Source organism: Cyprinodon tularosa, unplaced genomic scaffold (assembly GCF_016077235.1).
Source record: "Cyprinodon tularosa strain WSP-4 unplaced genomic scaffold, ASM1607723v1 ctg73, whole genome shotgun sequence".
NCBI classification, from domain to species: Eukaryota; Metazoa; Chordata; class Actinopteri; order Cyprinodontiformes; family Cyprinodontidae; genus Cyprinodon; species Cyprinodon tularosa.
In genome coordinates, this window is record NW_024039485.1 from 1,810,107 (window position 1) to 1,836,782 (window position 26,676).

Below are 26,676 nucleotides of genomic sequence, written 5' to 3' on the forward strand. Positions count from 1 at the left end.
AATGATTACTTATAAAAGTAGATAAGTACTGACAATGGAAAAGATGTTCACCCAAAACTCAAACCTGAAAGAATTTTATCCACTATACCTTTTATCTAGAAAGCACAGATTTATGAATATATGCATCTATATGTTAGCAAAGGCTGTGGGAAAGTATAGTTTGTCTTTATTTAGAAAATATAGATGTTTTGCTCGTTAATTTTCCTGTAGGAACAGTGTAGATTGACCGTGAGCTTTTGGTGCCTATCTGCTTTTGGCCACCCCTCAGTGTACATTAGTTATTGCCTGGCCACCCTTATAACAATTTTCTGGCTATGCCTCTGGTCTAAAGTTCGACATTTGATTGTTTATCTTTATATTATGAGCTGTAGCTGTTGAAAAAAAATAAAAAAGGTCTAAATTCTTAGTCTGTAAAGATGTTTATTTTTTTTTTTTTATGTGAATAATTAGCTCCTCTGTGTCTGTTTTCCTTTTTCTAACTTCCTGCTAATATCAGGCGGTGTTGCTTATTAGTGCATGTGTCTTTAAGAATATCAGCCTACCTGTGATCATGATCTCCAGTGAACTTCCCATTGAACTGCTGCTCTTGTCAACAGTAGTTGATGATCAGTCGCTCCTTTGAAAGCTCTGGACCCACACGGGCAGCGCTGTGCTTTCTGAGCCCTAAACGGATGGCATCTGTCGCTTCTCCCGTGGGGGATTCACTCCAATAAAAACACAGCAACAAGCTCTCGGTAACTGCGGACATACATGGGTGTTTCTCCGCGCGTGCATTTCCACGCATTTTCCTCCTCTGTCTGCTTGCACAGTTTCGGCAAGTGTTCGGAGCGGCGGCTTGTTTGTTTTTGGCGTTTTCAGACAACTTTGCGCGTCGATACAGAGATAACTTTTTAATATTTATTTCATCATTCGGATTTTTTTTTTGTGTGTGTGTGTGTGCGTCTGTTGGATATTTGCAGGAATGGTTGGCAGGAGCGCCCCGCGCGCCCCTGCCTTTAGGAGACAACTTCAGACAGACGGCGCTCGTATGAATCTTTAAAAGAATAAAGAGATCCAAACAGATGAGCAACCATAGAGGCGGAGGGATGGCATCGAAGGAAAGGCTCTATGAGCTGTGGATGTTGTACTACACAAAGGTGAGTGCGAGTGCGGAAGAGCCGATGGTGACACCTGTTGTTGCTCCTCTGCCTAAACTTATATTATGAGCCGATAACACTCAGATGGTTGGTAAATTAGACTTATATGAGGAAATCGCCTCAGTTTTAGCAGCTTACACACAATCTGCGTTATTTTACCTTAAATATGTGGCTGCTTTTTGTAAACGCAAAGAGAATTCGTTTGTCTTTTACATATATTTGTGAACATTTCTGCCTTTGAGTAAAGCAGCTTTCTGTTTAAGCACTTATTAGGTCATTTACCTGCGATGCAGGTGTTTCTGGGTCTACTTCCTGTTCCTGCTCCTGCCTGTCATCCTCATTCAAACAGAGGCGTAGCCAGAAAATTTTAATAAGGGTGGCCAGGCAATAATAATAGGTGCCTGAACCTCAGGGTCAATCCTCATTGTTCTAAAAGGAAAATGAACAATCACAACATCCATATTTTCTAAATACTTTCTGACAGCCTTTGCTAACAAATAGATGCATATATTTAAACATCTGTGCTTTCTAGATAAAAAGTATAGTGGATAAAATTATTTCAGTTTTGCGTTCCGTCATTACTTACATGGGCGTAGGTTTGCATAGGGACCATAGGGACATGTCCCTACAAAAATGTTGGATCAATCTACTTGTCGCTACCAATAATTCGATGTGAACAACATGTTTATAATTTATAATACAGCATTGATGCATACGGAGCTATTTAAACAGACAGTAAGCAATATAAGATGATGATAAAAGATTGAGTTACATTTAATTCTTTACTATTAAAAATGCACTTGTATAATAGAAACGTTATATGATTGTAGGAAACGCAGATATAATGATGCAGGGCAGCCTCAAGGTGAAGCAGCTGCCTTTCAGTGCTGTATTATGGAAGAAATGTGTTTGGAATGTTACCATAAAATTATGGCTGCAATTAATGTTTATATTGCAAATTGATCATTTTTAACCAAAGTTTCCTCATAGAAGATTTTTTACTAAATGAAACTAGGTGACACAGAAACTTTTCCTCTTGAGTAGTTCTGGATTGTATTAATGTAGCAAAAATCCTGCTGTTCTCTTTAAACAAAATGTGCCCTGATGCTCACATTAAGAGTAAAAATAGAGCATGCATATTTTTGCATAGGACCAGTGACCTCAGACCAATGAAACTGAAGACCAATAGTGTCCCTACCAAAGTTGAAATCAAACCTACGCCCTTGATTTCTTACATACTTTTATTAATAATCATTCTGCATAAAATTTATATTTAAGTGACCCTTTTTCAAATGTTTGATCCAGCTGAAATTTTGTATGTGAAGTTATTTAAATCTCTATAGATTAAATAGCAAATTACAGCCCTGAACTACTTGTGGTTTCTGACTTACAGGTGTTTCAACTGAGTAAAGTCTGAAATGAAATAAGTCACACGCAAAATTTCAACTCGATTAAACATCTGGAAGTGGGCCATGGGCATTACTTATTGAACACCCCTTGTATCTACATTCAATGAATTACTTGTTATTAAAGTAGTTATTCATCTCTGATTTCAGTGAAGATCCCTAGATGACTTGCAGAGACATAATTTTCTCCTTACCCTATATAAGACAAAATCTAGTTCTGAAAAGAGCATTAATTCTGTATTTATCATCTTTAATGTTATTATATTGATATGCATAATTAACAGCAATGTTTTTGTTGTCAGCTAACTGTTGTTGTATTAGAGGTAAAAATGGTAGAGGTGGTCACAGGGGTGGCCATTAATTGGTTAAGGGTAGCCATGGCCACCCCTGGCCCCCCATCTAGCTCTGCCCTGGCCTGTTTATTATGGATGTGGTTTTGTAAATGTGTTGGAAGGGCCACTGGTGGTCTTTGGTATTACTAGGGTGCAACCCAGAGGATATGTTGCTACCGACTAATAACTAGTTTCAGAGTTGGCTACATCAGTTACCATTTTTTGATCTTTTTGTGTTTGATCATTTGAAAATTAAAATATTTGCCAAAAGTTATACTTTTATTTGTTAGAACTTTCCTTTGACCAACTGATTGGCATTGTCTAGCAATAGCTGGGACGGGGCAACACTGCCTCTTTCTGTGCTCCATACAATTAGAGAACACTTAAGTCACCCTCACTTGTTCTTGCTTCATATTAACCAGGACCAAATACAGGTAGAACCTTAAACTTCTAACAACGTTGTATGGTTTTGAATTAAAAAACAAAATACTTTTATTTTTTTTAATTTGTGCTACATAGTGGTGCAGTTGTTTGTTCAGAGACATGGGTTCAAAGGTCATCATGGGTTCTAATCCCTCACTGGGGCCTCCTTATAGAGTTCTCCTAATGGATGTTGGGATCATTGCTTTCTCTAAATAGGTGTGAGTGTATACCTGCATGATGTTATTTATTTTTTTGCCGTGTGATGCGGACTGCTAGTTATCAGCACTTACCATCCCCTGGCCCTTTGGAGGGTATAGAAAATAAATTGAGAATATAGCTTGATGTGGGTAAATAGCTCACAGGGATCAAATATTGAAGGTATTTACCATTAAATGTAGAACTTAAATGCATTTATTCTCCATCTAAAATTGTAAACAAATTGGATTTTAAAATTGGAAGGGCTGAAACAATTACTTGTATTAATTGCGATTAATCAGTTAATTAAAATAATGGTCAATTCATTTAGTCATTGCATGTTTACTACAGTATAGACTCTACAAAATGTCACACAGAGCACTTAGAGTTTAATTAAGCTAAACTCAGCACCATTCTTTCTCTTTAAATATGCTACATACAGAACTACTCAAACTCCTCAAGTACTATTTTAAAACCTTAAGTGGACTTTTGAACTGTTTTAGCCATTTTTAATGCAGTTAAAATGTGAATATGTTTTCAGTTAAACCCCCTACTGAGCATACTTTGATTTAGATAATAAAATTTCATTGGAAGTACAATGGCTTCATTAATTGATTTGTAAAATAATTAATTGATGGAAAAGCTCTGCTATCTGTACTGTCAAATGCTATAGCAGCTTGTTCATCATACCGCTTCGAAGAAAGAATTAATGAGACAACAATCTTGAACAGTTCAAATAAAGTGTTTTACTCCTTCTTAATTTTTAAGGTCAGGATTTGTGGAAAGCTTTCGACTTTCCCCGATCCAAATTACAGCTTCAGGGAATTTTCTCTGATCATTTTCTCTAGATAAAGGCTTGAAATTAAAACTGAATTTAAACGCAAGGCTTAGTATTTATTGATCCAGTTATCAAAATATCCAGTGATTGAGAGCTGTCTTTTTCCTAGTCCTGATGTACTACAGCAAAAAAAAAAAGAAGAAGTCTGAAATTACAGAAAAATAACTTTTATTTCATTGGTACTTAGTGATAAAATTTTAGATCCCCTGGATTAGGGAATTGGGAGATAAATAAGCCATAGAACCTGTTTAACTCAACAGTAGATCATCATGTCTTATTTTAACTCTATGTTTATATTTTATCCTGCAGCTAAGATTTGGAATAATAATTGCATTCTTGCTTAGTTTGACCCTGAATGTTGCACACAGAGGGCTCAAACGTGTCACAGATGAAAATTAAAACCAAATCACACGATTATTGTGACTAGTGAAAATTCCCATCTTGTTTTATCCTTTAAAAAAACAAGAAGGAAAAAAAAAAAAAACACAACAGCAAGAAAAATAGGCCCTTGGCAGTGACTCATTAATTATTATTTAATGTCTGCAATCTGCTTCTTCGCCCGAAGACAAACACCCCACCTCCATTTTGCAATGAATAATCAGCCTCTCCTCTCAACAGATCTGCAGGTTTGAGGATTAATACATTTCATAAAAAAAATATTTCATTATCTATGTTGTTTCACCTGGTGGTGTTCCAGTCTAAGCAACATCAGATATTTAAGATGTTGGTAGCCAAATGTGGAAAATCAGAATGTAGGTGTGGTCCGTATGAGACGCACTACAAACACAAACAAAACTTCACCCTATTATAACATTAACACAAAGATTCCTAATAAAACCCTTAATTTACTAATCAATTAATCGTTAACTTGAGTGAAGATACACTAAAACATGCCTTTAGCTGACAGAGCGACCCACTTAGAGCAGTAATTATACCAAAATTATTTAACAAAATATGTTAACATTTTGTATATAAGATAAAAAATCTTTTTCGTCTGTCAATATGCCGTATCCAGAACACCTTAAAATGGAAACATTTTAGTTTCACCTTGTTTAATTTAGCAAAAATTCTTCTTTTAGGAACCTTTTGCAATCCGATTATTAATCGATTAATCGAAAAAATAATCAACAGATTAATCGATTTGCAAAAAAATCGTTAGTTGCAGCCCTCATATATATGTATATATACATATTTGTAAATATATATTTGTTTTAGACTGACTTTGCACACTTACATTTTTCATGCACCTTTTCCTTCTTTTGCACCTCCTGTTGTTTATTAGAGCTGATGTCACAACTGAATTTCTCTGTTGTGAGATCAATAAAGTCTTATTTTATCTTTAATATCAAATCAGCCATTTTTTTGCAGATCCCAGAGGATTTTTTTTATCCTTTAGTTTTTTCTGCTGCATGTTGATTTCCTGAATTTTTCTGGTTGTGCAACAAACCAACAGGTTGTAACCAGCGCTTGTCTATTGCTAGAAAGAATCACAGAGTCAAATTGTGTGTTTGTGGTGTTTGGTAACAAGAAGTTACCCTGAAACCATCTGCGAGGGCTGTCTAGCATCTTTCTGTGTGAGACCACTTCCTTATCAAGGTGTCTCTTAGCTCTTTGTCATGTTCTTCTCTGATTCATAGAAAATAAAAAAGGTATTAACTTCTTTAACTAAAGGTCAACCCATCTCCTGATGTTTCTTGAGTTTTTCAGTTATTTCGCTCTACAGTGACTGTGCATAGAGGACTAGGGTGTAGCTCAGCTCTGACGCCACTTCTCTATATGATTCACACAATATATGAACAGCAGAACCGATTCGGCAGCCTCTCCTACTACTCTCATTGTGTTTGATGCTTTTGTTATGTGCCTGTTAGGTGTGTTAGTATATGCAACCATTTTTCAGCTGGAGACATCCCGTTTGTGACGAGTGGATCTGGTTGGTCACACATCAAGGAGAGATTTGACTGTTGTAAATAGGTTGAGCTGCACAGCAAAACCAGGCTTTGTTGAGCCTTTTATCAAAGCTAAAGGCAAGCCCTCAGCCGCTTTAAGCAAATTCCCTTCTGATGACACATGCATTATTTTTGTTTTTAATGCATTATTTTAGCTGTTTATCCATTCAGGTTTTCAGTAAACCCTCTCTGTAGCAGTTTTAGGACTAAGGTGCTCTCAGCCATCATGTGCTTGCAATAAAACAGCACAACTTGTGCAGGCTTGTCATTGAAAAAAAAATGCTACGCTTCCTTTGATTGTGCAAGAAATCACACACGCCTCTAAGGACTTTCTAGATCACCAGCTTTTGTGAATTGTCTGAAAGATGCTGAAAAGCAACATGGGACATTTTCCATAAAATTGAGTTAGACTTGCACTGAATAATAAGTCATCTGTTGAGGATTTCCTGTATCGCTGCTTTTTCTTTTTGTGTAACCTTCCAATTCCTTTATCACCCCCTGCATCCTTCTCATACTTTAGTCCAATAAATACCTCATGGGACATTTTAGAGATGTGAGGTTTACACAAAATGCTTCTTGAGTCTTTTTTTAGGTTTTGCAGTTAAGTGCTATACAAACCTTTTGGTCCTATTAACAGATCCTCATAGCGGAGGGAGGATTTCAGTTCTTCTTCGACTTGTAGGTTTATAAATAGCCTTGCTAGCATTGTTTCATCTGGGATTTTCTTCATTTATGAGGCTCGTTCTCAAACCTCATAGATATAGGGAAGTCAGATCGAATTATAGCTAACTAAAGTTGTAGTTAAGGAGTGTAAAATGGTATGAGTTTGGAAGCCTTGTTTATTTTTTTCTCCTCTAAATTGCATCCAGTTATATAGTTTGTGATCCCTTTCTAGGTCTATGGCACCTGAATATTTAAATTTCAAATTAACCAACTATTTATACAGAACTGTGTGGCCACTTTGAGTGCTGGGATTAAAATAACTCTCTCCTATGAATAAATATTGTATTCTGATTGAATCCAAATTATTTACTTAAAGTTTCTATCTTCAACTAGCAACATGACACCATTAGATAGGATAGGGTTTTGAATTGTTCAAGCAGATTTTAGAATACTCTTTTTATAAACAGGTTTTGTCATATTTTAAACCTCTGTTTTAATCAAAATTATCTTTATGGACTACATTTCCTGAAGCATGTTAATAATTGAAAAGATAGCTGTCGGTACAGTGCCTTTGTGTCCATACCGACACAAATACAAATCTTGAATATTTCTGATTTGTGCTTTGGAGAGCCTATTTTTAGAGTGCAGTTGTCTTTGGGGTTACATTTTTTAGAAAAGTCTCAGCTTTTGCACATCTAAAGATTAAAATTTTTCTTAATCCTTTACTAATCAACTACAGCTCTGTCAGACTGGCCTGGAAATGTCTGTTAACATGAACTTTAAGTCGTTGGTTGTTCTCTGTTGGTTTCAGAACTGGACATTGATTTTAATTGTTCCACAATTTTAACTTTTAACTTTAACCTAGCTAGATGCAGCATTTTTCCCTTTCTACCGTTACCATATTTCACTGTAGAGATGGTGTGTTCAGGATTATTTTTAAGGCACATATTATTTTCTGAAGTAAGTTAATTTTATTTAAGAGTAACAGGACATAGAGTGGAGAAAACAAATGCACAACTGATTCCCTTTTTCCAAAGGATTTACTCTACCTCACCAATTTAAAGTGTTTTCAATCACTGTTCAATGAGTTGGGCCAAAAAAAAGCCAGCAAAACTAGATGTGGAGTAGAACCAGGCCAAGTGGAGCCAATGGAAAACATTCTCAGATTTGTACAGATAAAAGATGCAAAACAGTATGGGGTTTTTCTTGTACTTAAGGAGTATTATGTAAAATTAACTTCAAGTTTGTGCTTGTAACGTCAACATCTAAAACAGGTTCAATGAGGATTCACTGCTAATGACAATTGCACTTATTCTAAAAAGGAAATTAATTATTTTCATCAAAGTAGTAGTCACTTAGGAAATTAATAGATCTATTTTAAAGCTGAAACGATTAACCAGATTAATCATGGTTAATAGGTTATAGAAATAACTGTCAACTAATTTGGTAATCAAGTTATTCTCAAGGTTAATGGGACACAGACTCTAAATATGCTATTGGGTTAAAGAATAACCTACTTGCAGCTGTAAATAAGACAAAGGTCTACAAAAATGACAAACATTTTCAACTTAACATGATACGTATCTATCTATCTATCTATCTATCTATCTATCTATCTATCTATCTATCTATCTATCTATCTATCTATCTATCTATCTATCTATCTATCTATCTATCTATCTATCTATAGATATATATATATCTATCTAAAGATATATATCTATCTACCTTATATATATATATATATATAGAACAGAGAATAAATAAGAAATGAGCATCTTTCCTAATGATTAGTGTTGATCCAGAAAATGTCCTGCTTGCAGCAAAACAATCTGAGATTATACTGTGATCTCTTACTTGAGGGGACTAATTAAAGCCCTGAGGCAGAGCCACAGCACAGCTGTGAAACCACTCCCCCTCACATTCTACTGAATGCTTAACAAATCACTTTACTAAGCTTATGTCGCTGCGTTCACCTGATTTTAAATTAAACCTTCAGCGACTGCTGTTTCCGCAGCTCTTGATGAAAGTTGTGTGATCCAGACTCAATAACCCCTTTCCATGTGCCACGGCCTCCTCTGTTTACCAACAGAGCCGCCAACCAGGAAAATCAAAGTCCTCTTTGCTTTCACTTGTGCAGGAAGCTGGAGCAAAGCAGAATGCCAAGCAGCACAGAGAAGCACAGCTGCTGGGCCATGTGCAAAAAAAAAAAAGGGCTCTAGATAACATATTTTGCTGGGCTAGCTTCTAATTCTTGTTTTGGGCAGCAGCATTAATGGAAGCTTTAAATATATAATTTTTTATAAATTAAATGCTTTCTGCTCTTGGTGACGTTCAGGGAAAAGAATGGATACAAAGGCTGTCAGCTTTCTTGCAGGAGGTTAATCAATGAAAACCTTGTAAAGGATTTCTGAGACAGTTTTGTTTTACTTCTCACTAGCAAACTAGTCTCACTTCCTAGCTGGAGTCTCATTTCTTTAAAAAAAAAAAAAAAATCAGATTCAAAACTATACCTACAGAGATCCATATTCACATTGACCACCTCCTCAGTCTGGTGTAGAAATGTTATATTCACATAAAAATGGAAAGCAAAACATGCCACATTTGGTTATTTAGGTTTCTGTTATGTCCCACAGAGTTGTAAGTAAATATTTTCCTAATTGTTTAGCTTAATTAACTATGTTGTATTTGAAACCTTTAATTCCAGTAAGTAGATCAGAAATGTTGCCTTAAAATAAAAAGTCAAACTGTTGAAGCATGAATCATGGAGCCAGCCGCTGTCCTTGCTGTTTTCCTCCTCAGGTCACAGATACCTATTCTTCCAGATGCTGGAAAGAAAAAAAATAGGTAGTTTAACAGTTTCCTGTTTTCAAGGGTTGCCAGCAATGTTAAATTGCAGTCATATCCAACAGAATAAGAGGGTTTATTTCTTTTGGTACTTTTACCTTTTGTTTTGTAATCAGCTTTTTCCTTTTATTTATCAAGCTAAATAAACAGTTGAAAGATTTGTTTACGATGTGTTTTTTTATTATTATTATTTTGATGTTTGGTTTTGTTATTCATCTTCTATTTTCTCTTTATTGTTTGTAAAAGAAGTGAGAGTAAAATTTGATTGGTTGAGTGGTAGCAGCTGTATTGGTGTGGCGCATTATTTGTTAGATCTGACACTGGTTGTTAATTCAGTTATGACCCCTGTGTGTCTACATATTATCTATATATAAATAGATCGAGTGCTGATCTCATAGCCTGCAGCCATGTTGTTTGTACCTTTAACAATTATATTTAATTAATCATTATATTTTATAGTAACAATAAATGAATAGATACTGTGTTTATACTGGTTCTATCCAGCTTACATCCAAAATCAAATCCATGTCCTATATTTTGTTAATGCAATGTTTATGCTTGACTCAGTAGCCAAGTCACAAGTGAGGTTCCAGATGCTGAAATCTCTCCAATCTTCTTTTTCTAGATGACAGATATCCCATCCTAAACACAATTTCTGCTGTAATATGCTGACCCAGCACATTTGGTTAATGAAGCTTCTTTAATTTCAATGAAAATTGCCAAAGCCTTGTTTGTTTTTAATCCTATATCTGACTCAACACATAAAAGTGCAGGCTTTTCTGTGTGTACAACTTTTTTCTTTACAGCAGTTAGCTTCACTGCTAAAGTGTTAGCGTATTTAATGCCTATTATGATATGACTTTTTCGCTGAATGGGTCTGTTCTCTACGGTTTTGAATTAGGGTGCACCAACCAAACAAGTTATTTTCATGCTTTATTGCTGTGTTCACAACTAAAGCGATTTCAGCGGCAAAAAAGCTTCTGCTGCTTTATTTGTGATGCTTGTACAAACTTCAAGGTCGGACGCGCCTCAAGACCATCTTTAATGCTCCTGAAGCGCGTCCAGTAAAGCGTGTACAGATGCGTCTAATGCTTCTGCTCCTCCTGTGTTCAGTAGCAGAGAGCGGCTCTCCTATATTAGCTGTGATCAGTGGGTAAAAAGTATTTTTATAGATTTTTTAGCAAGAAAGTTCACTTCAAAACATTGTAGGTGCAGTCAATTCATCAAGATTATGATCCTCCCTTAAAATGTAATTTTGCTGTCGGAACGGTGTAGACCCCCGCATACCGGGGGTGCTCTGTCACTGGGATTACCCAGCAGCAGCTGCCTCAGGCCGGGTCGCCTTTTGGGGGGTTTTCCCCTACTATTAGTGGCAGCTGGGAGTAGATGTTAGCGTTTTTCAGGTATGTGGTAAAAACTGCAAGCACCAGAATGATAACGAACATATTTTGCCAGCAGATTTTGACATTTTAAATTAATTCAAGCATTAATAAAAAGTTTCAGGTGGGTGATCATCTGTATCAGCATTGCTGTGTCTGTCTCCCTGCCCGCTCCCATATCAGCTTCTCTGATTGGTTGATGTGATGTGTCAAGCAGAAATGGTTTTCCAACTCCAGCTGCTGCTTGTGAAGCGTGTCATGCACCGCAAAAGCTCACTAGGTGCTTCTCTAGCTGCTCCGATGTGTCAAGATGCGCAGATTCTGCTGCTCGATACACGCTGGGTGAACCATTGATGCGCCTTGATGCACGTTAACCATAGTCTTTGCATGTAAACCGGCTGCTTCTGCTGCTCAAAGTGCATACGGTGTGAACGTAGCATTAACCTGATGGACATTCAAGGTTCAAAGTGGGTGGCCGGTGCAAACATTTCTTGCATGCATTCCTTTATAATGTGCAGCTTTTAAATTAATGGGTGAAATGAATGTGTGGAGAACATGCAAACGAAATAGTTAGCCTTCACAAAGCCTGAAAGTGATTGCAAACAGAGTTTTTGTGTCTATTTTTACCACATTTTACAGTTGAATGCTTTTACACTCATGGATTTTATAGATCACCTGCAACACAGCAGGTGTATTTACTTTCTAATTTTTACTACTGTGTCCACACAATTTAGTGTTTCTTACTTGGACTCTTTACAGATCAGATCCTTAGTCCTGTTACATAATTCAACGCTGCTCAAGTTGATTTAATTGTCTGCAGAGCAGAGAAAGTTTAAGAGGTAAAAAAAATCTAGTCATGATTGACTAGTGAGGCTGTTCTTTGTCCAAGTCACCGTTACAGTCTCTCTTTCACCATTAGCATCACTGTGGTGTAAAACCCAGAGTATTTTGATCAACCACATATTGTGCAAAGCTTCTAATACAGCTTTGGAGGCCAATTAAATAAGTAGCCTTTAATATATATTTTTTGACATTTATGTTTTTTTTGTTATGTTTTTATTCTTATATGAACACTCCCTCTGTTTGTTGACCTAGAGTGGTGTCCTATAGCCAATTTTTAAAAATGCAAAAGAATTAAAAACCTTACAAGTATTTACCAGCACACACTATAGTTCAGTTAATATAAACTGAAACTACTTAAGAAGCTTGGAAAAATTCCCCTGTTTGTCCCACGACATGTTTTTGATGTTATATTTAGAAAAAAAGCATGAAGTAGGCCCAATTCTTTGTTGTTGCTGTGGGAAGTTTTTACAGAGACCTACCTCCTTTGCTGCTAGCTGCTTGCAAACCAGAAGAGGAAGGGGTTTGACTAGGAGGCCGAGTATAAAGGAAATGAGCTTCACTTAAAGTGACATGTAATTTCCTGGCTGCTTGCTTGACGTTAGCAGACGAGAGGCGATTGAGTTAGACGCCTGCGTTAGGTTGAGAAGTGATGTGCAGCTACAAAGCTGCCTGCTGTTGTCCACTCTAAAGGTTTCACCAGAGACTGGGTTCGCAGGAACCTGGCACCCTGCTCAGACTTAAACAATGAGAGATGGACTGGCACCCAAATCAATGCCAGTTGGTAAGGCTGATTTTAAACTAATGCAGCAATTGAGAATTTAATAGAGAGTGATGTGTCTGACTTATAGTATGACTTATATTAGTTGTTTTCCTGTAGCTCAGTATTTCTAGCCAAAGGTATATACTGTATATGTCTTATTTGCTTGCCATATTAGTGGAAATGCTAGACAAATTGTTGCACTTCGGATTGAGTTCCACATTTTATTTATAAACTGTGAGTAAGTACGTGTGAAACAACTCATCATCCTTCTGATAGCCTGCTTTTAATAGGTGTCCCAGTCTCAAATCAGCAACAATGGTAGCTGTTATACTCATCCAATGGACAGGTTTAGGTTGCTCTGTTTCAGCAGCTGTTGTTGAGTAATTTCACTTTGAAAAGCAGAGTTATTACGAATCATTAATCTTCACATCAGTCTAATATGGAGGTCTTTTTAACAAATGAATGCCGAGGGTCGTGCAGTTTGTTTGTTGAACTGTGTTGTTAGTTTCTGATGTGAAATAGAAGCTGTTGTAATAAAGGAAGAGTGGCAGGATATGTTGCACTGCAGAGACTGATTGAAGACACGATAACAAGCGTCAATAAACATCCTTGACTCACATGACTTTCAAAGGACCCAGCAACATAGGAGTCATCTCTACCAGACAATGACTTTGTCTACCTTGGGGGAAAAAAAAAAAGTTTTTGATAGAGACTTTGCAGCTTTATTCTGACTTATGGGAGACGTGGACATTGAAATATTGGAAGGATTTTGCTTGTCTTTTGAAAAAAAAGATTGGCTCATGTGTTCCTGTGTTGCATTTCTTTGCAACATCCTGTTTCAAAACAGGTCAAAACATTCAGTCCCCGCTATCATTTCAGCCGCAGGTTATCAAACATTTAATGCTCAGTCTAGTCACTTACAGTCGCATATCTCAGACGTGATTTTTGTCTCTGAATTTGTTTTGAACTAATTCTCAGAATGTGCCAGGGGTCATACTTTGTTCTCTTTTTTAATGTCCTACAGAAAGATTTAAGCTACTTACAGCAGTGGCTTGAGGCATTTGTGGCATCCTTTGAGCGGCTCATCGATGTGCAATCTCTGGAGCCCCGGAGGTGGGTAGTAACAGTTGTAGATCTTAACACACTAAACATTCGCTGATTTGCATTCCTCCGAGGCAGGTCTATTGACATGTTTATGAAGCACAGTGTCGTCCCAGTGCACATTGCACCTTACGTTATCCCCCTCCTTTCTTCCAGGCTGGAGGAAAGCAGCTCAGAAGTGCCCCTGCTCCCCAGGGAGGTCCTGGTGTTCCTCAGCACCCAACTATGGCACAGCGCGCTCCACCTCTCCAGCACCACTGAGCACAACGGGAGCACTCCTCACCCGCTGCTCCTCATTAAGTTCTTTATCATTGTCTGCAGGTGAGATCTCTTAGCCTTCACTGCTGCATCATCTTAGATTTGCTTGAAAGCTTTTGTAATTGAAGTGACCAAAATTAAGCACGTCTTTAGATGTAATTGCTTAGGACTTTGATGTTTGGCTTCAATTGTGGTATTTTTGTTTACTTTTTAAAAGTTTTGTACTCGTTGTCTTCTGAGCCTCAGCACTTCGCTCTCAGGCGACGCCTCCTCCAGCTCTGCTGTGGGAAGCCAGAGGCACTCCCAGGCCAACTGAGAGACATAGTCCCTACAGTGTGTCTGGGGTTTTGTTTTACTTCTAAAAAGAAAAAGCGAGACACGCCTTATTAAAAGTAAAACAAAGAACTGACCACTCTAATTTATACAGGGTCATTATACACATCAACGTGAAGATATACTTACAGCCCATATTTATTGTGCAGCCAGGATTATACTCCACAGTTGCTACTGTTCAGTAAATAGAGTTAGGATCAGATCTTTAAGAATAGGCCAATCTGAAGTGCTTTTAAGATAAAGTAGTGGATTCAATATCTCCACATCCTGAACTTTTAAGGTGCGTTCGAATGCGATTTTCCTGCTCAGATTTACATGTTATCCTTATGTAGAGGGTGGCTCAGGAGCACCTGTGAAATGCAGGAGTTGGAAAAACTAAGCTTTTGTGTATTTTTTGCTTTGAGATAACCAATCAGGGACTAGATTTCTGTGATGTGTGGCTAAGGAGTACAGCGGAGATGAGCTTTTTTCAATCAAACTGGAAGATGGAGAAATAATGTTAAGAAAGGATGAAGCAGGGAATGTTCTTAAGAGGTTTGTTGTTGGCTTTTAAGAAATCCAGTTTAATGTCAACCCAAGAAGGGCTTTTAAATCATTTATTATTGGTCGTCCTCCCTTAGCTCCAGCACAGATACCTGCTGCCACCTCTCGCCGCTTTGGTGGTCTCTCTACCCAGCTGACTTGTTTGATTTAACTTGTATCCAGCTGTACATCCTTAGCTTCAGAGGAGGCACAGCTGGCCGCCTTGTCCTGGCTATAGTGCTCTCCCTGCTCGAGTTCTGGCTTTGATTTCAAGCTATTCCTGTCTGAAATCCGTTTGAATTTACCTTAAGCTCCACAAAAGATGGCCGCGATCCAGGCATAGCTTCTGGACTTCTGATCTGGGAGCATTTCTATTGGATCAATTGAACCCAGAAATACTGGAGGCTTAGTTTGGCTTTCCAAAGTAAATAAAGCACCACTACTCTGTGCTTTATTGAGCAGCTGCGTCAAATCCAGCGTTGCTTTATTGAGATGAAACTGATAACAAGCAGAGTCAATGAGGCAGTCGAGCCTTTCCAGAACTGCTGTCAATCCCAAGGTGAATTTCTGGCAAAATGGCATGCAAACAACATTTTTTTGGTTTTTGTTATGAAGATTTAGTGTTATGTGTGTAGCAGCATTATTGTAGTCAGGGCTCACATAGAGCCGTCCAACACAAAATAAAAAGGTTAACAGTGGCCATAACCATCAGAATCAGAAAAAAAAATTGGAATTTGCTTTAGTGATAAGATGCCACACCTAGACAAACAAACTGTCGATATGAATTTGGAAATATATGAGTAAAAACAGAAAGCCTTATAGGGATTTGCAGAAGTAAATGATTTTAAAAAATCACACATTGTGATTTTTATTGAATTTTGTCTCTCACAGTGGACATGTATCTAAGATGAAAATGTCAGACCCTTCCATGATTTGTAAGTGGGAGACTTTCCAAATAAGCAGGGTGTTTAAATACTTATTTTCTTCTCTTTGTTTAAATAGCCAGTTTTTTACATTCGTAGTTTTGTGTCGAACAGTATCAAAACTACAACACTGTGGTTCCGTTTGCATTTCAAAACATTCCCAGACTTTTTTGGTACTTAAAGAGGGTATTCAATCAAACTCCTCCTCCCTATTTTATTTCGTTTTTGCAAATAAGTAAAAGACAATGGGATTTAGAGGGAGCTTTTCATTTTAGTGCAATAAAAAGCTAAATAACCTCTTTGTTTAGAGCTTGACTAATGATTGTTTCTTGTACATTATATATATTTTTTTATAGCTCCGTTTATGATTGTTTAGTCATTATCATAAATGCATGTCTTTTTGTTTTCCTCTAGAAATCTTGAGAACATCGATCCCGAAAAGACTCCCAGCTTTGTTTTTGAAACAATCAAGCTTTTAAATTTCTGTTTGGACCAGGTAAGCTCCTTGTTTGTTAGTTTTATAATTGGCCTTGCATGCAGGCTTGCTGGTTATATTGAGCATGCAAACCCCAGAAAAGTCAAAGCAAAGAGAGAATAAAGTCTCACCCGAGTTGATCATAGGTGTTCTGTGACAGATCTGGCTCAGAGTGAGAGACAAGTGGGTGTGTGGTTGACCTTCTATTCAAAGGACTGGAATTGTTGCCTTTACAACAGGTCTATCTGTGAAATGCGGTTGAATGGAAAATGAATGCCTGTGCCCAAACCTTTTATTTGCACAGCTCAAGAAGGGAGAAGGGGAGAAGTCATCCTTGGAGTCGGTTGTGCAGTATGGACTAGTACTCTGTGAGAGTCTTTTTGACCCTTATCAGACGTGGAGGAGGCGTCTGGCAGGGTGAGTTAGCTGCCTTACCCTTTAGAATGTATGAACATGGGGAAGGTGGGACTCCCTTACACAAAAACTCCAAAAGATTATCACGTGAACATAATGGCTTGCCCAACCTTCTGCAATGTGTAACACCTCAACTTGTTGCTCCCTACGCCTTGAAGACAAACCAAGCTCTGTACGATCAGCATTAGCGAAAATCACAAGTTGATTATTAGGCGTGATATGAGGGTGATGACTCAAGGCTTTGTGTTTTGCAGGGAGGAGGTGAGCTTGCTGGAAAGAAACAAGTATAAGTTCTCGCCGTTGGCCTTGCCAGAGGAGCTGCCTGCTCTGTTCCATGGTGAGACACTCCCTCTCTGCCGTTCTGCTCTATCTCAGGCATTCGTATCACATCATTCTCTATGTATATAACAATATTAAGCCTATTCCTGTCCGGTCTAAACTATTATTGCTCTGGTATGATTAGAACTCAATTACTAGATTTTTCATTACATATTTCTATTTGATCAGCGGGTGCTGATCTATAAGCCATGTGGGAAAGCTCATTCTTGGCCAGTTTAAGTATACGCAAATCTTTAAGAGGATTATGCTGTAATTACAAAGTTTGATTGCAAATGTTAAGGACCACTTGTGTAACGTTTTGAGAAGTTGTTCTTTTTTTTTTTTTTTTTAGAAAAAAGCCGAAGCAGGGAACATTTATCAGAGAAACTTTAAAGAACATACTAGCATAGGCTAAGCAGGGTCCATTTCTCTGAGGATTTACTGATCGGAAGCTTCAAAAACAGATAATTTTCTGATTAGGGAATAAGTAAATCTAAACCACTAGCATAAAACTCCAATAGCTTTCTGTGGAATATTTTAAAGCAGAAGGGATCCAAGTTGACTAGTTTTAATAATCGTTTTACATACAGTATTTCATAAGCTGTTTAAAATCAAGTCAGGGCAAGCCCAAACATGATTTGCCATAGAGGTGCACCAATTATTTTAAAGAAACAATTTTTTAACTTGCATTTTGATGCAATACATGTGCATTTATTCAGCTTGTAAGAGAGTGTGAGAAAGCAGGAATTAAAGCAGATAACATCAAGTAATGTCACTCTGCTCATACTGATAGCTGCTTAGGAACCTTGAAGTTGGACTTGTTTCCATTTACTGCCACGTTTATTATACTAATAATTCATATAAGATGCTATAAGATGGTGAAGAAAAAAAGGGATACAACAAAGTGCTTATGACCCCACTGGGGTGAATCTTAATTTTTGTTTTGCAAATGAAGTCTGCAACAGTTTTGTTGAACAAATGTCATTAAGTATATCTATATTGTATGCATGCTGCATCTTTTGAAATGTTGACAATTCAGATGGAAGAGCTGATCTACATATCCTGACTGGCTACAGTATCATTTCAGTATATCTTTTTTTTTATCTGCCTAACAATGATTTTTAATTTTCATTTGTGTTTATTTATAATATATAAAATAAGCTAAGATTAATATATTGGCCCTTTACTAAATTCGTACCAAAGCTAACATAAACATTCTTTAGATGCTTGAGCCGCTTCTTTACATTGATCGAATATGGGACTGCAATGGCTTCCATTGTACAATCAGCAATCAGTGCCGCAGCGAAAGTACTTTCAGTTCATTAGCATATCTGGAAACTCTTTGTTCAAATCATTTCATCTAACTTCAAAAAGTATCATCTGAAAATGCCTTTAATGATTAAATAAAAAGTAAGTACCTCGTCTTTAAGTATGTAGTATTTCCTTAACTTTAAAGATGTGAGTTCCAGATTGCATTATCTACACTAACCTTTAATATGACAGTAAGATTCCTGGTGCTAGTATTTGTGGCTGTCCTCAAGTACATTGTCTTGCCTTCCTTCCTTTTCCAGAGAGTCTCCAGGACAGTGAAAACATCCCAGAATTCCTTACACTCAGACTGGTTCATCTCCAAGGTGCTGTCATCAGTGGAGGAAAGGTTTGTAAGCAAATCTGTCCTGGTTACTTTCCACTTAAAAATAATTAGTTTTGTATGGGGCGCAGAGTTAATCCAACAGACTTTTTGTTTGATTTTTTTCTAGAAAAATGGCCTCCTCTCCATCAGCCCTCAGTCTGTCGAGGACCTGTTCTCTGTTTTACGGGTGTGGTGCTGCCGGATCTCTGCTGAACCTAAAAGCACCAGGCTGCCGCGGTTGATTCTGCAGTGCCTGACGGCGATGATCCACCTCCTCCATTCCAGCAGCCCTGCCGAGCGGCAGGTGGAGATCAAGACCATACTAGAAAGCTACTTTCAACTGCTCAACTGGAACCGTCCACTCAGCAGCGACCAGGAAGACAGGCGGAGCTGGGAGGACAGCCTGATATTGCTTCAGAGCCAGATGCTAAGTAAGAACATAATCTCCACTAAAGATAAAAATCTGTGGTTGTACCAAGTACTGATGCATCAAAACACATTTAAACATCACCAAAATGCTAATTTATATTAGCGATCTGATTAAAAAACACAATGTGATTTTGGTTCAAATATTTCCATTTATTGATTTTGATGATTATAACCTAATCAACTATTAAAACTCCCTAAATTCAGTTGCTCATAAAAGTAGAATATTAAATAAAACAAAAGTCAAATGTCACTGGGAGGTCTACAGATTTGGCACCAATCCTTTCATTAACTAAGCAAAAAAAGTCATTGCTGTATGAGGTGGCGGTTAAAATGGTGAATTTTAGGATTTTAATGGAAAGCTGAGTGGAGGAAAAAATTATGCTAGGGAAGGATTACAAACCAAAAGCTTAAAGGATGGTGCATTCAAAAGAAACAGACTATTGCTGGAGTCAGGAGTTCAAGTACCAACACACACACACAGACATATTCTGGAAATGGACTACAGCTGTTGCATGTCTTTGGTTCGGGCGTGTTAACCATCCAGACTCATGCCATCTCTCACAATGTTGTAATTCTTTTCTTGTTTTTTTACATTGTTTACTTAGGGACACTTTTCATAGGGCCATGAGCCTATATTAAAATACAGTTGTTTTTTTCCGTTGGTTTAGGGTAAACTATTTGGAGAAGTAGGGTTTTGTGGTATTTATTTATTAGATCTAAACAATATTCCTAAACGTGTGCAGAATCATTTTATATACCTTTCACTTTGGGCTCAGTGTAGCTGTGTTTCTCCTAGACCAATCCATTAGAGGGGCTACTTTGGCATGTAACCTTTTAGTTTAACTCCTAGCTAGCCTTGGCAGACAAGTCCTTACTAGGGACACACATTATCTATTAAAGAATTCATCTAAAACTGATCGATCTTATTGATCAGCTAAGGATTCATTAATTAGTGGCCATTTTCTTTAAAACCTGAGTTTTCTCTTCTATCAAGAGCATCTTTACATTAACATTTTTGTTTCCAGAACTGCTTTCAATCCCCAGGTGAAAGTAGTACACCATTATATTCTAACTGTTAATTGTGAGAGCTTTTTTTAATTACAGTTGGAATAAACAAAGAAAATTGAAGATATAACAATATAGGAACATGTTAGGGTCACTGAGTAAAAAAATGTAAACTGCACAGAGATGTAAAATTGCCCTTAAAAAACATAGAACATAGCTATTACCACTTCCTTTCAATAATGTGCACGGTAACTGTAAAGTAGCTCTCTGCTTTTAGCGTAATGCGGCAATCAGTGCTGGGAGACACTTTGCTCTGTTAGCAGCACCTTTAAGCTGGTAGCTTGGTTGCTCTCAGAGGAATGTAAAACGCACGGCACACGGCAGCCTTTCCCATCAACCGTGTTTATTGCTAGTCTTTTCTATCACTTTACAAACGTTTTGCGTACTGTCCCCCACTTTTCCGTCATCACATCTTCGAGAAAAGCAACAGTGCCACTTCATGCTGAATGGCTAAATGGGCGCTATTTAGGTGATAACTTAATACATTTATCGAGTGTTCATATTTCCAAATGGAACCGCATTAAGTGCATTCTGAATCCTTCCGCCATTAAACAGTATAAATAATCCCGGATCAGATTGTGGATTGACTCATGCTATAGCATGTCTTAGTCACTTAATAAATGGCACTGCCTACTAGGGGACGGTGCAGGCGCTACATTACAACACTGAAAAAAAAATCCCTTCAAAGTGGACTATATCGATGAATAAATTGATGATAGAACCCAGTTTAATCGAATTAAGCATTATTCAACAATTCATTGTAAGTCCATTATTTGTTTACATCCCTAGTTCTTAGACTAAGCTTTGTTCTGTTGGAAGCTTTTCCTTTCCACTGTCGCCACATGCATTCTCAGTATGAGAAACCTCACTTAATTTATAACTGGGGATCAAATAGAAATGAATGGGACTAATTTTGATTATGATTGCGTTGCATTGACCATACAGTGTATTTCTGTATAATGTTGGATCTAGGGCTGAAACATTTAATCAGATTAATCGCGATTAATCGATTAATGAAATATTCACCAACTAATTTAATAATCGATTCATCGTTAACTGGAGTATAGAGACTGTAAAACATGTTTTTAGCTGACAGAGAAACCCACTCAGAGCAGTAATTATATCAAAATTGTAAAAAAAATATGTAAACATTTTGCATTTCAGATTTAAAAAATAATTTTCGGCTCTCAATATGCTCTATCCAGAACTCCTCAAGTGGAAAAGTTTTAGTTTCCCCTGGTTTTATTTCGTAAACAATATTCTTTAAGGAACGTTTTTTTATCCAATTATTAATCAATTAATTAAAAAAGTAATCGACAGATTAATCTATTTGCAAAATGAGTTTTAGTTGCAGCCTTAGTTGGATATGTTTAATTGCTTTGAGGTGGCATCTGCTGTGAATCAGCTTATATATGTAGACTTGTTTTAAATAAACACTGTTATAAATATGTGAATTTTCTCTCTTATGTTGCTTAAATGTCACTTTTATTTTTTAATGATTTGTTGGTGTACACCGGTATCTGTGCAAAAGGCAAACTAATTTTTTTTAATGATTTTTTTTTCTTAGCTGCTGTTCCTGAGATCCTGCAGTGTGCTGACAGACCTGTCCTACAAGCCATCTTCCTCAACAACAACTGCTTTGAGCACATCCTCAGGCTGATCCAGAACAGCAAGGTTAGACTCTTGGCCATCAAACATCTGTCTTTATTTTTAAATCAGCCTGCCCACCTGTGTCATTCTCTCACTGTTCTTATTATATCATCCCCCACTTCCTCTTTCAGCGGCACTGCTGCTTTTAAATTACTGTCTGTACTTTTTAAATTGTCACAATCATACATGCATTTTCCTGCCTGGCAAGTCTGCAGCCTCTCTCGGCTGATTTTGTTATTGGGTCTAATGGTCTGACTCTTGTATGTTTGCTGCGTGCTTGTTTTTTTTTTTGCGTTCTGAAGCTCTTTCAGAGCAGCAGGTGTAGGCCGGAGAGTGAGGTTGTGTGTGACCTCGCCACACATTTACTCACAGATGTCAAAGTGGACCAGGTACTCCCCGCTTCCCTTGTGTGCTTGGTGTTGTTCTTGATCTTGTCAGCAGGAAACTCAGCCCTCTCTGTGTTCTATTTAAACAGGAAGTTAAAGGCAGGAAGTCAGGCTTTTACTAATTTGTAAATAAAACAGGTATTGCTGGATATGATAACCGCCATCTGGTTATCTGCCTTGCTTTAACTAACTTGAGTTCAATTTATTGATGTAAATCTCTAAAGTTATTGGCTGAATTCCCTGCTGGCAAAATGGACTGAGTAGGACTTTTGGTGCTCCTCTTTGTGCATGAAATGGATGGTTTCTGTTTAGGTCTCTTTTACCTCCTGCTTTTCCATGGTACTGCTGCAGGTTGTGCAAAAACACCTGGCTTAGTGTTGACTAATATCCAGCAGTAGCTTAGGATTGCCTCCCTTCTTTTTCTCTTTTTTTGATGGTTAGCTTTGGATTTTTCTTTTTTTGCTTCTTATTGCATGCCGGGACCTGTATTAAACAAAGAGGTGATTGAATGGTGGTTGGTAGAAAAAAATTCTCCTGATTTTCTCTCGGCCTGCTTCAGCATCATGGTTTTCATCCTTTAAACAGCTAATCAGGCTGGAGAATGGTTTCGGTGAAAGATATTACTAAATTCACTTTTTGTGATCGTGTCATGTCGCCATTTTTTATACAGTGTCCTACAATGAGCTGGCTTTATTTTCATGTAGGTGTTGGAAAAAGGAGCAGACAGCATAACAGTCCATGCCTTGGGGGTCCTTACAGCTATAATGAGCAACTCCCAATCTGCTAAGGTACTGATATTGTTATCAAAATAATCCAAACGCATACTTTTAATGCACATTTTCATTCAAACTCTAATGAGATCAAAATGCTTTCTGTTCATGCACGATGGTTTTCCTTTCCTTCCAGTAATGGAAGTGTGCCAGATAATTGTCTCTGTCGAGCAGTTTTCCTCTAACCTATTTCTGTCTCTCGTGATCTCAGGAGGTTTTCAAGGAGAGGATTGGCTACTCCCAGCTGTTTGATGTACTGAAAAGTCAAGGTCAACCCACCAAGCGACTGCTGCAGGAGCTGATGAACATGGTGAAGCCTGAATTCTTTCAGCATAGAGTCACGACCTTTTGTCTCAATACTGATCCGAATAACTTAAGATAAGACACTCCCTGATATTGAGTCATAAATTGCTTCTTAGAAGTTTGTCTATGTCTAGGTTCTACACTAACCTAAATAAAACCAAATACATTTTTTTTCTAAACCCCAGTAGCTGTATATACGGTTAAAACTCACTCTTTTATTTACATTAGTATTGTGTTTGTATTCCACTATATTGACTCTTGGTGATGCAGAAGTTGTGCTTTTTTTTTTTTTTTTTTTGCAATTTTTCTGAAAAATTCTCCACATAAAAATAAGTTAGCTGAATTGCTGGGCTAAAATTTGCATGTCTCCTCTGCTTTGATATGGCTGCTTAAACGTTGTGTTGAATCAGATAATTGTGTTCTTTGAGAAAACGTGCAGAAAAAGCTCTTCTTTGTTCTTACAAACCCTAGAGCTTGAACTGCTGTGAAGTTTTTGTAAGATGACTTTGTAAAGACGCTGTTCTCCGCTTCAAGTTGGAATGCCTAACAATTTGCTAAAGTGCTATGTTAACATTAGTGTGCTTCTTCTCTGTTTATCATAGCCTTTTTAGTGTAGCTCAAGTTAATTGTGTGCCTTCAGATCTTACAAATCAGTTTGCCTGTGTAGTCCTAGACCATCATGGCAACCACAAAACAGGATTAAATTGGAAGGCAACTGGAGTTTTGACCAGTTTTTGAAGTTTTTTCAACACAACAACCCTAATTTGTAACTTGAATAGGTGTTGAAATGTCTTCAAAAAAAATCTGAGCGAAAAGTTAATCCCATTTCCAATTGAAGTCTGTTTCGTGGTTACAAATCAGCCGCTCTCCTGGGGAATTGCTGTGGATTTTATAATTTATTTTGAATAATAATTCAGCTGCCTCCTGTAGATCTCTGCCTCACATTTAGAGCTGTCTGTGCAGGTCTCTATCTTTTTATCTTGGGGAGATTGTTGCTCAGATGGAGAAGTGGTTGTCTTGAAAGCTAAATGTTTTGGATTGAATTCCAGCCATCTCCTGCCATATGTTGATGTGCCCCTGGTAGGGGACTCTGATTCCCTCATTTGGATTGGTTGTAGACATTTCTCTTTGGGCAAACTTGACTATTTCTTTTCTTTGATCGTCTTTCTTTTTGTCACCTCAGGCGGTGGAGGGCGAGCATGCCCACGCTCATCACCTTGGCATTAGCAACGACCAGCCCTTGCTGCTGCTTCTGCAGTGGCTGCCTGACCTGGCGGGTCAGAGGGACCTCCAGCTGCTAGTAGCCCAGTGGCTGGCAGCTGTGTCCGGAGGCTCCCGGTCGTGCCGCACTGTGGCTGTGGAAGCTGGGATGGTGGGGGCTTTGCTGCAGGTGCTCTCCCAGCCCCAAAGTCTGGACAGACAGTGTGCAGACGCCCTGCTTGGCCTCCTGCAGGATCTGGGTTCCTTGTGTCTCAGACCAGAGGAGATGAAGAGCCTACTAAGACTTCTCAGGACTGATCAGGACAATGCTGCAGTGGGAGGGAGGATGCACCCTTATTGCATCCGAATGATATGTGTGATTTCAGCCATGGCGGCCAGAGAGGGCCGGGATAGTGCGCTGCAATATTTTGATCTCACGCCCCCTATGGCAGGTATTATGGTCCCGACGGTCCAACGCTGGCCAGGCAGCGGGTTTGCATTTCATGCCTGGCTCTGCCTCAACATGGACTTCCCACCTTATCACACAGAGTTTTTTAATAACAACAAACATCCCGCCAACACTGACAAGGGACCTCAGTATGAAATGGGAAAGGGGCCACGCAGAAAGCAACTCTACAGGTAATGATGACAATGTTTAGAGGTCAAATTGGACCGCTTGTTTTTTTTATGGTTTTGACTAATTCTATTTTTTTCTGTAAAGTTTTTTCACAGCAAGTGGAACCGGCCTAGAAGCGTTTTTTACCATGGAGGGTGTCCTGGTAGTAGCTGTTTGCACTAAGAAAGACTACATGGCCGTTGCTGTTCCTGAATACCCACTAGTTGACTCATGTTGGGTGAGTAGCTTTTTTTTTTTTATTATGTTGTATATTAAATGTATATTAACCCATCCCTCTAAGGGGATGGGTTAATATACATTTATATATATATATATATATATATATATATATATATATATATATATATATATATATATATATATATATATATATATATATATATATATATATATATATATATATGGAATAACTTTTTTAATTTACTGCACCATTAATTTCATAATGTGGCAAAAGTTAATTTGACATGTATGACTTTTTTATTTTATCTTTATCCCAGCATTCGGTGGCTATAGTGCATATCCCAGGTCGTCGTCCTTTCGGACAGAACCTGGTAACAGTCTACATCGATGGAGAGCAACAGAAAACTGCACAGCTTCGTTTCCCATCTTTCAATGAGGTAAATCCATTTTAATTTTTTTTTTGACTTCAGACTGGATGTCTTTCATAGTCTAATTTTCTCTGTTTCACCTTATCTGATCCTAAAGCCGTTTATCTACTGCGGCATCGGCTCCGCAGGCCACCGCACCACTACCACCACCACGTCTCCAAACCTTCCCTCATCTTTCACCTCCTGCCCGTCACCAGAGTTTGCCTTCCCATCCCATGCTCCTTCCCTCCTTCGATCCCAGTCCTTCCCAGCATCCTTTGCAGGCGGCCGATGGGGGCCTACGGCGGACTCCCCGGTGCACACCATCTCAGCAGGACTGCAGGACACAGAGTGGGGATCGCCAACCTCTCTAGATGGGCTGCTGGGCACCGCCTTCATCTGCCATGAGGCTCTGCAGCCTGCCCAGGCTCGCGCTCTGCACGCTGCAGGTACGGCACACTCTTTTGCCCATTCAGCAGAAGGATTCAACACTTATATCAAGTTAAGTTTGCATGGCTTTTAAACTCTTCACATCCCCCTCTCCATCACAGGCCCTAATCACGTGCCCTTATTCAAAGCGGACGGAGAGTTATCTGAACTCAACAGCAAGCTGGTGCTGTACTACACTCCACAGGTAAATGAGGCTTATTAAAACACACACTGCATTATTACTCTGCCACCACCAGCTTCACTTCCTCATGTATTTTTTCCCTCATGGGGTTTTTAAGGCTTTCAAGAGTCAGATATGTCTGGATCTGGCACCTCATCACCAGCATGATGGTAGACTAACAGGACACAGAGTGGTCAGCTGGGACACCAAGGTTAGATGTCAGCCCTTTTTGATTAAAATCAGAGATTTTTCATTTTTTCCTGTTATTTGATATAAATAATGGTAATTGTTAAA

General features: G+C 38.2%; 1 protein-coding gene across 5 annotated transcripts in view; it reads left to right on the plus strand.

Annotated features, from left to right (window-relative positions):
* Positions 1 to 572: 572 nt before the first annotated feature.
* Positions 573 to 26,676, plus strand: part of nbeal2 (neurobeachin-like 2) — a 61,202-nt gene continuing 35,098 nt past the window's right edge. For 3 of the 5 annotated variants that reach the window (XM_038269481.1, XM_038269482.1, XM_038269483.1), the window contains exons 1-18: positions 573 to 1,136; positions 13,793 to 13,881; positions 14,026 to 14,190; positions 16,320 to 16,401; positions 16,685 to 16,797; positions 17,049 to 17,131; positions 18,684 to 18,769; positions 18,873 to 19,176; positions 21,807 to 21,913; positions 22,192 to 22,278; positions 22,980 to 23,063; positions 23,257 to 23,355; positions 24,532 to 25,187; positions 25,270 to 25,402; positions 25,683 to 25,802; positions 25,891 to 26,221; positions 26,324 to 26,406; positions 26,501 to 26,593. In XM_038269481.1, the coding sequence (XP_038125409.1) occupies positions 1,062 to 1,136; positions 13,793 to 13,881; positions 14,026 to 14,190; positions 16,320 to 16,401; positions 16,685 to 16,797; positions 17,049 to 17,131; positions 18,684 to 18,769; positions 18,873 to 19,176; positions 21,807 to 21,913; positions 22,192 to 22,278; positions 22,980 to 23,063; positions 23,257 to 23,355; positions 24,532 to 25,187; positions 25,270 to 25,402; positions 25,683 to 25,802; positions 25,891 to 26,221; positions 26,324 to 26,406; positions 26,501 to 26,593 (2,790 nt within the window). In that variant the 5' untranslated portion in view covers positions 573 to 1,061. Of the gene's footprint in view, positions 1,137 to 12,632; positions 12,790 to 13,792; positions 13,882 to 14,025; positions 14,191 to 16,319; positions 16,402 to 16,684; positions 16,798 to 17,048; positions 17,132 to 18,683; positions 18,770 to 18,872; positions 19,177 to 21,806; positions 21,914 to 22,191; positions 22,279 to 22,979; positions 23,064 to 23,256; positions 23,356 to 24,531; positions 25,188 to 25,269; positions 25,403 to 25,682; positions 25,803 to 25,890; positions 26,222 to 26,323; positions 26,407 to 26,500; positions 26,594 to 26,676 lie in introns of those variants that run through there. The other 2 variants (XM_038269485.1, XM_038269486.1) reach the window with 2 other exon arrangements.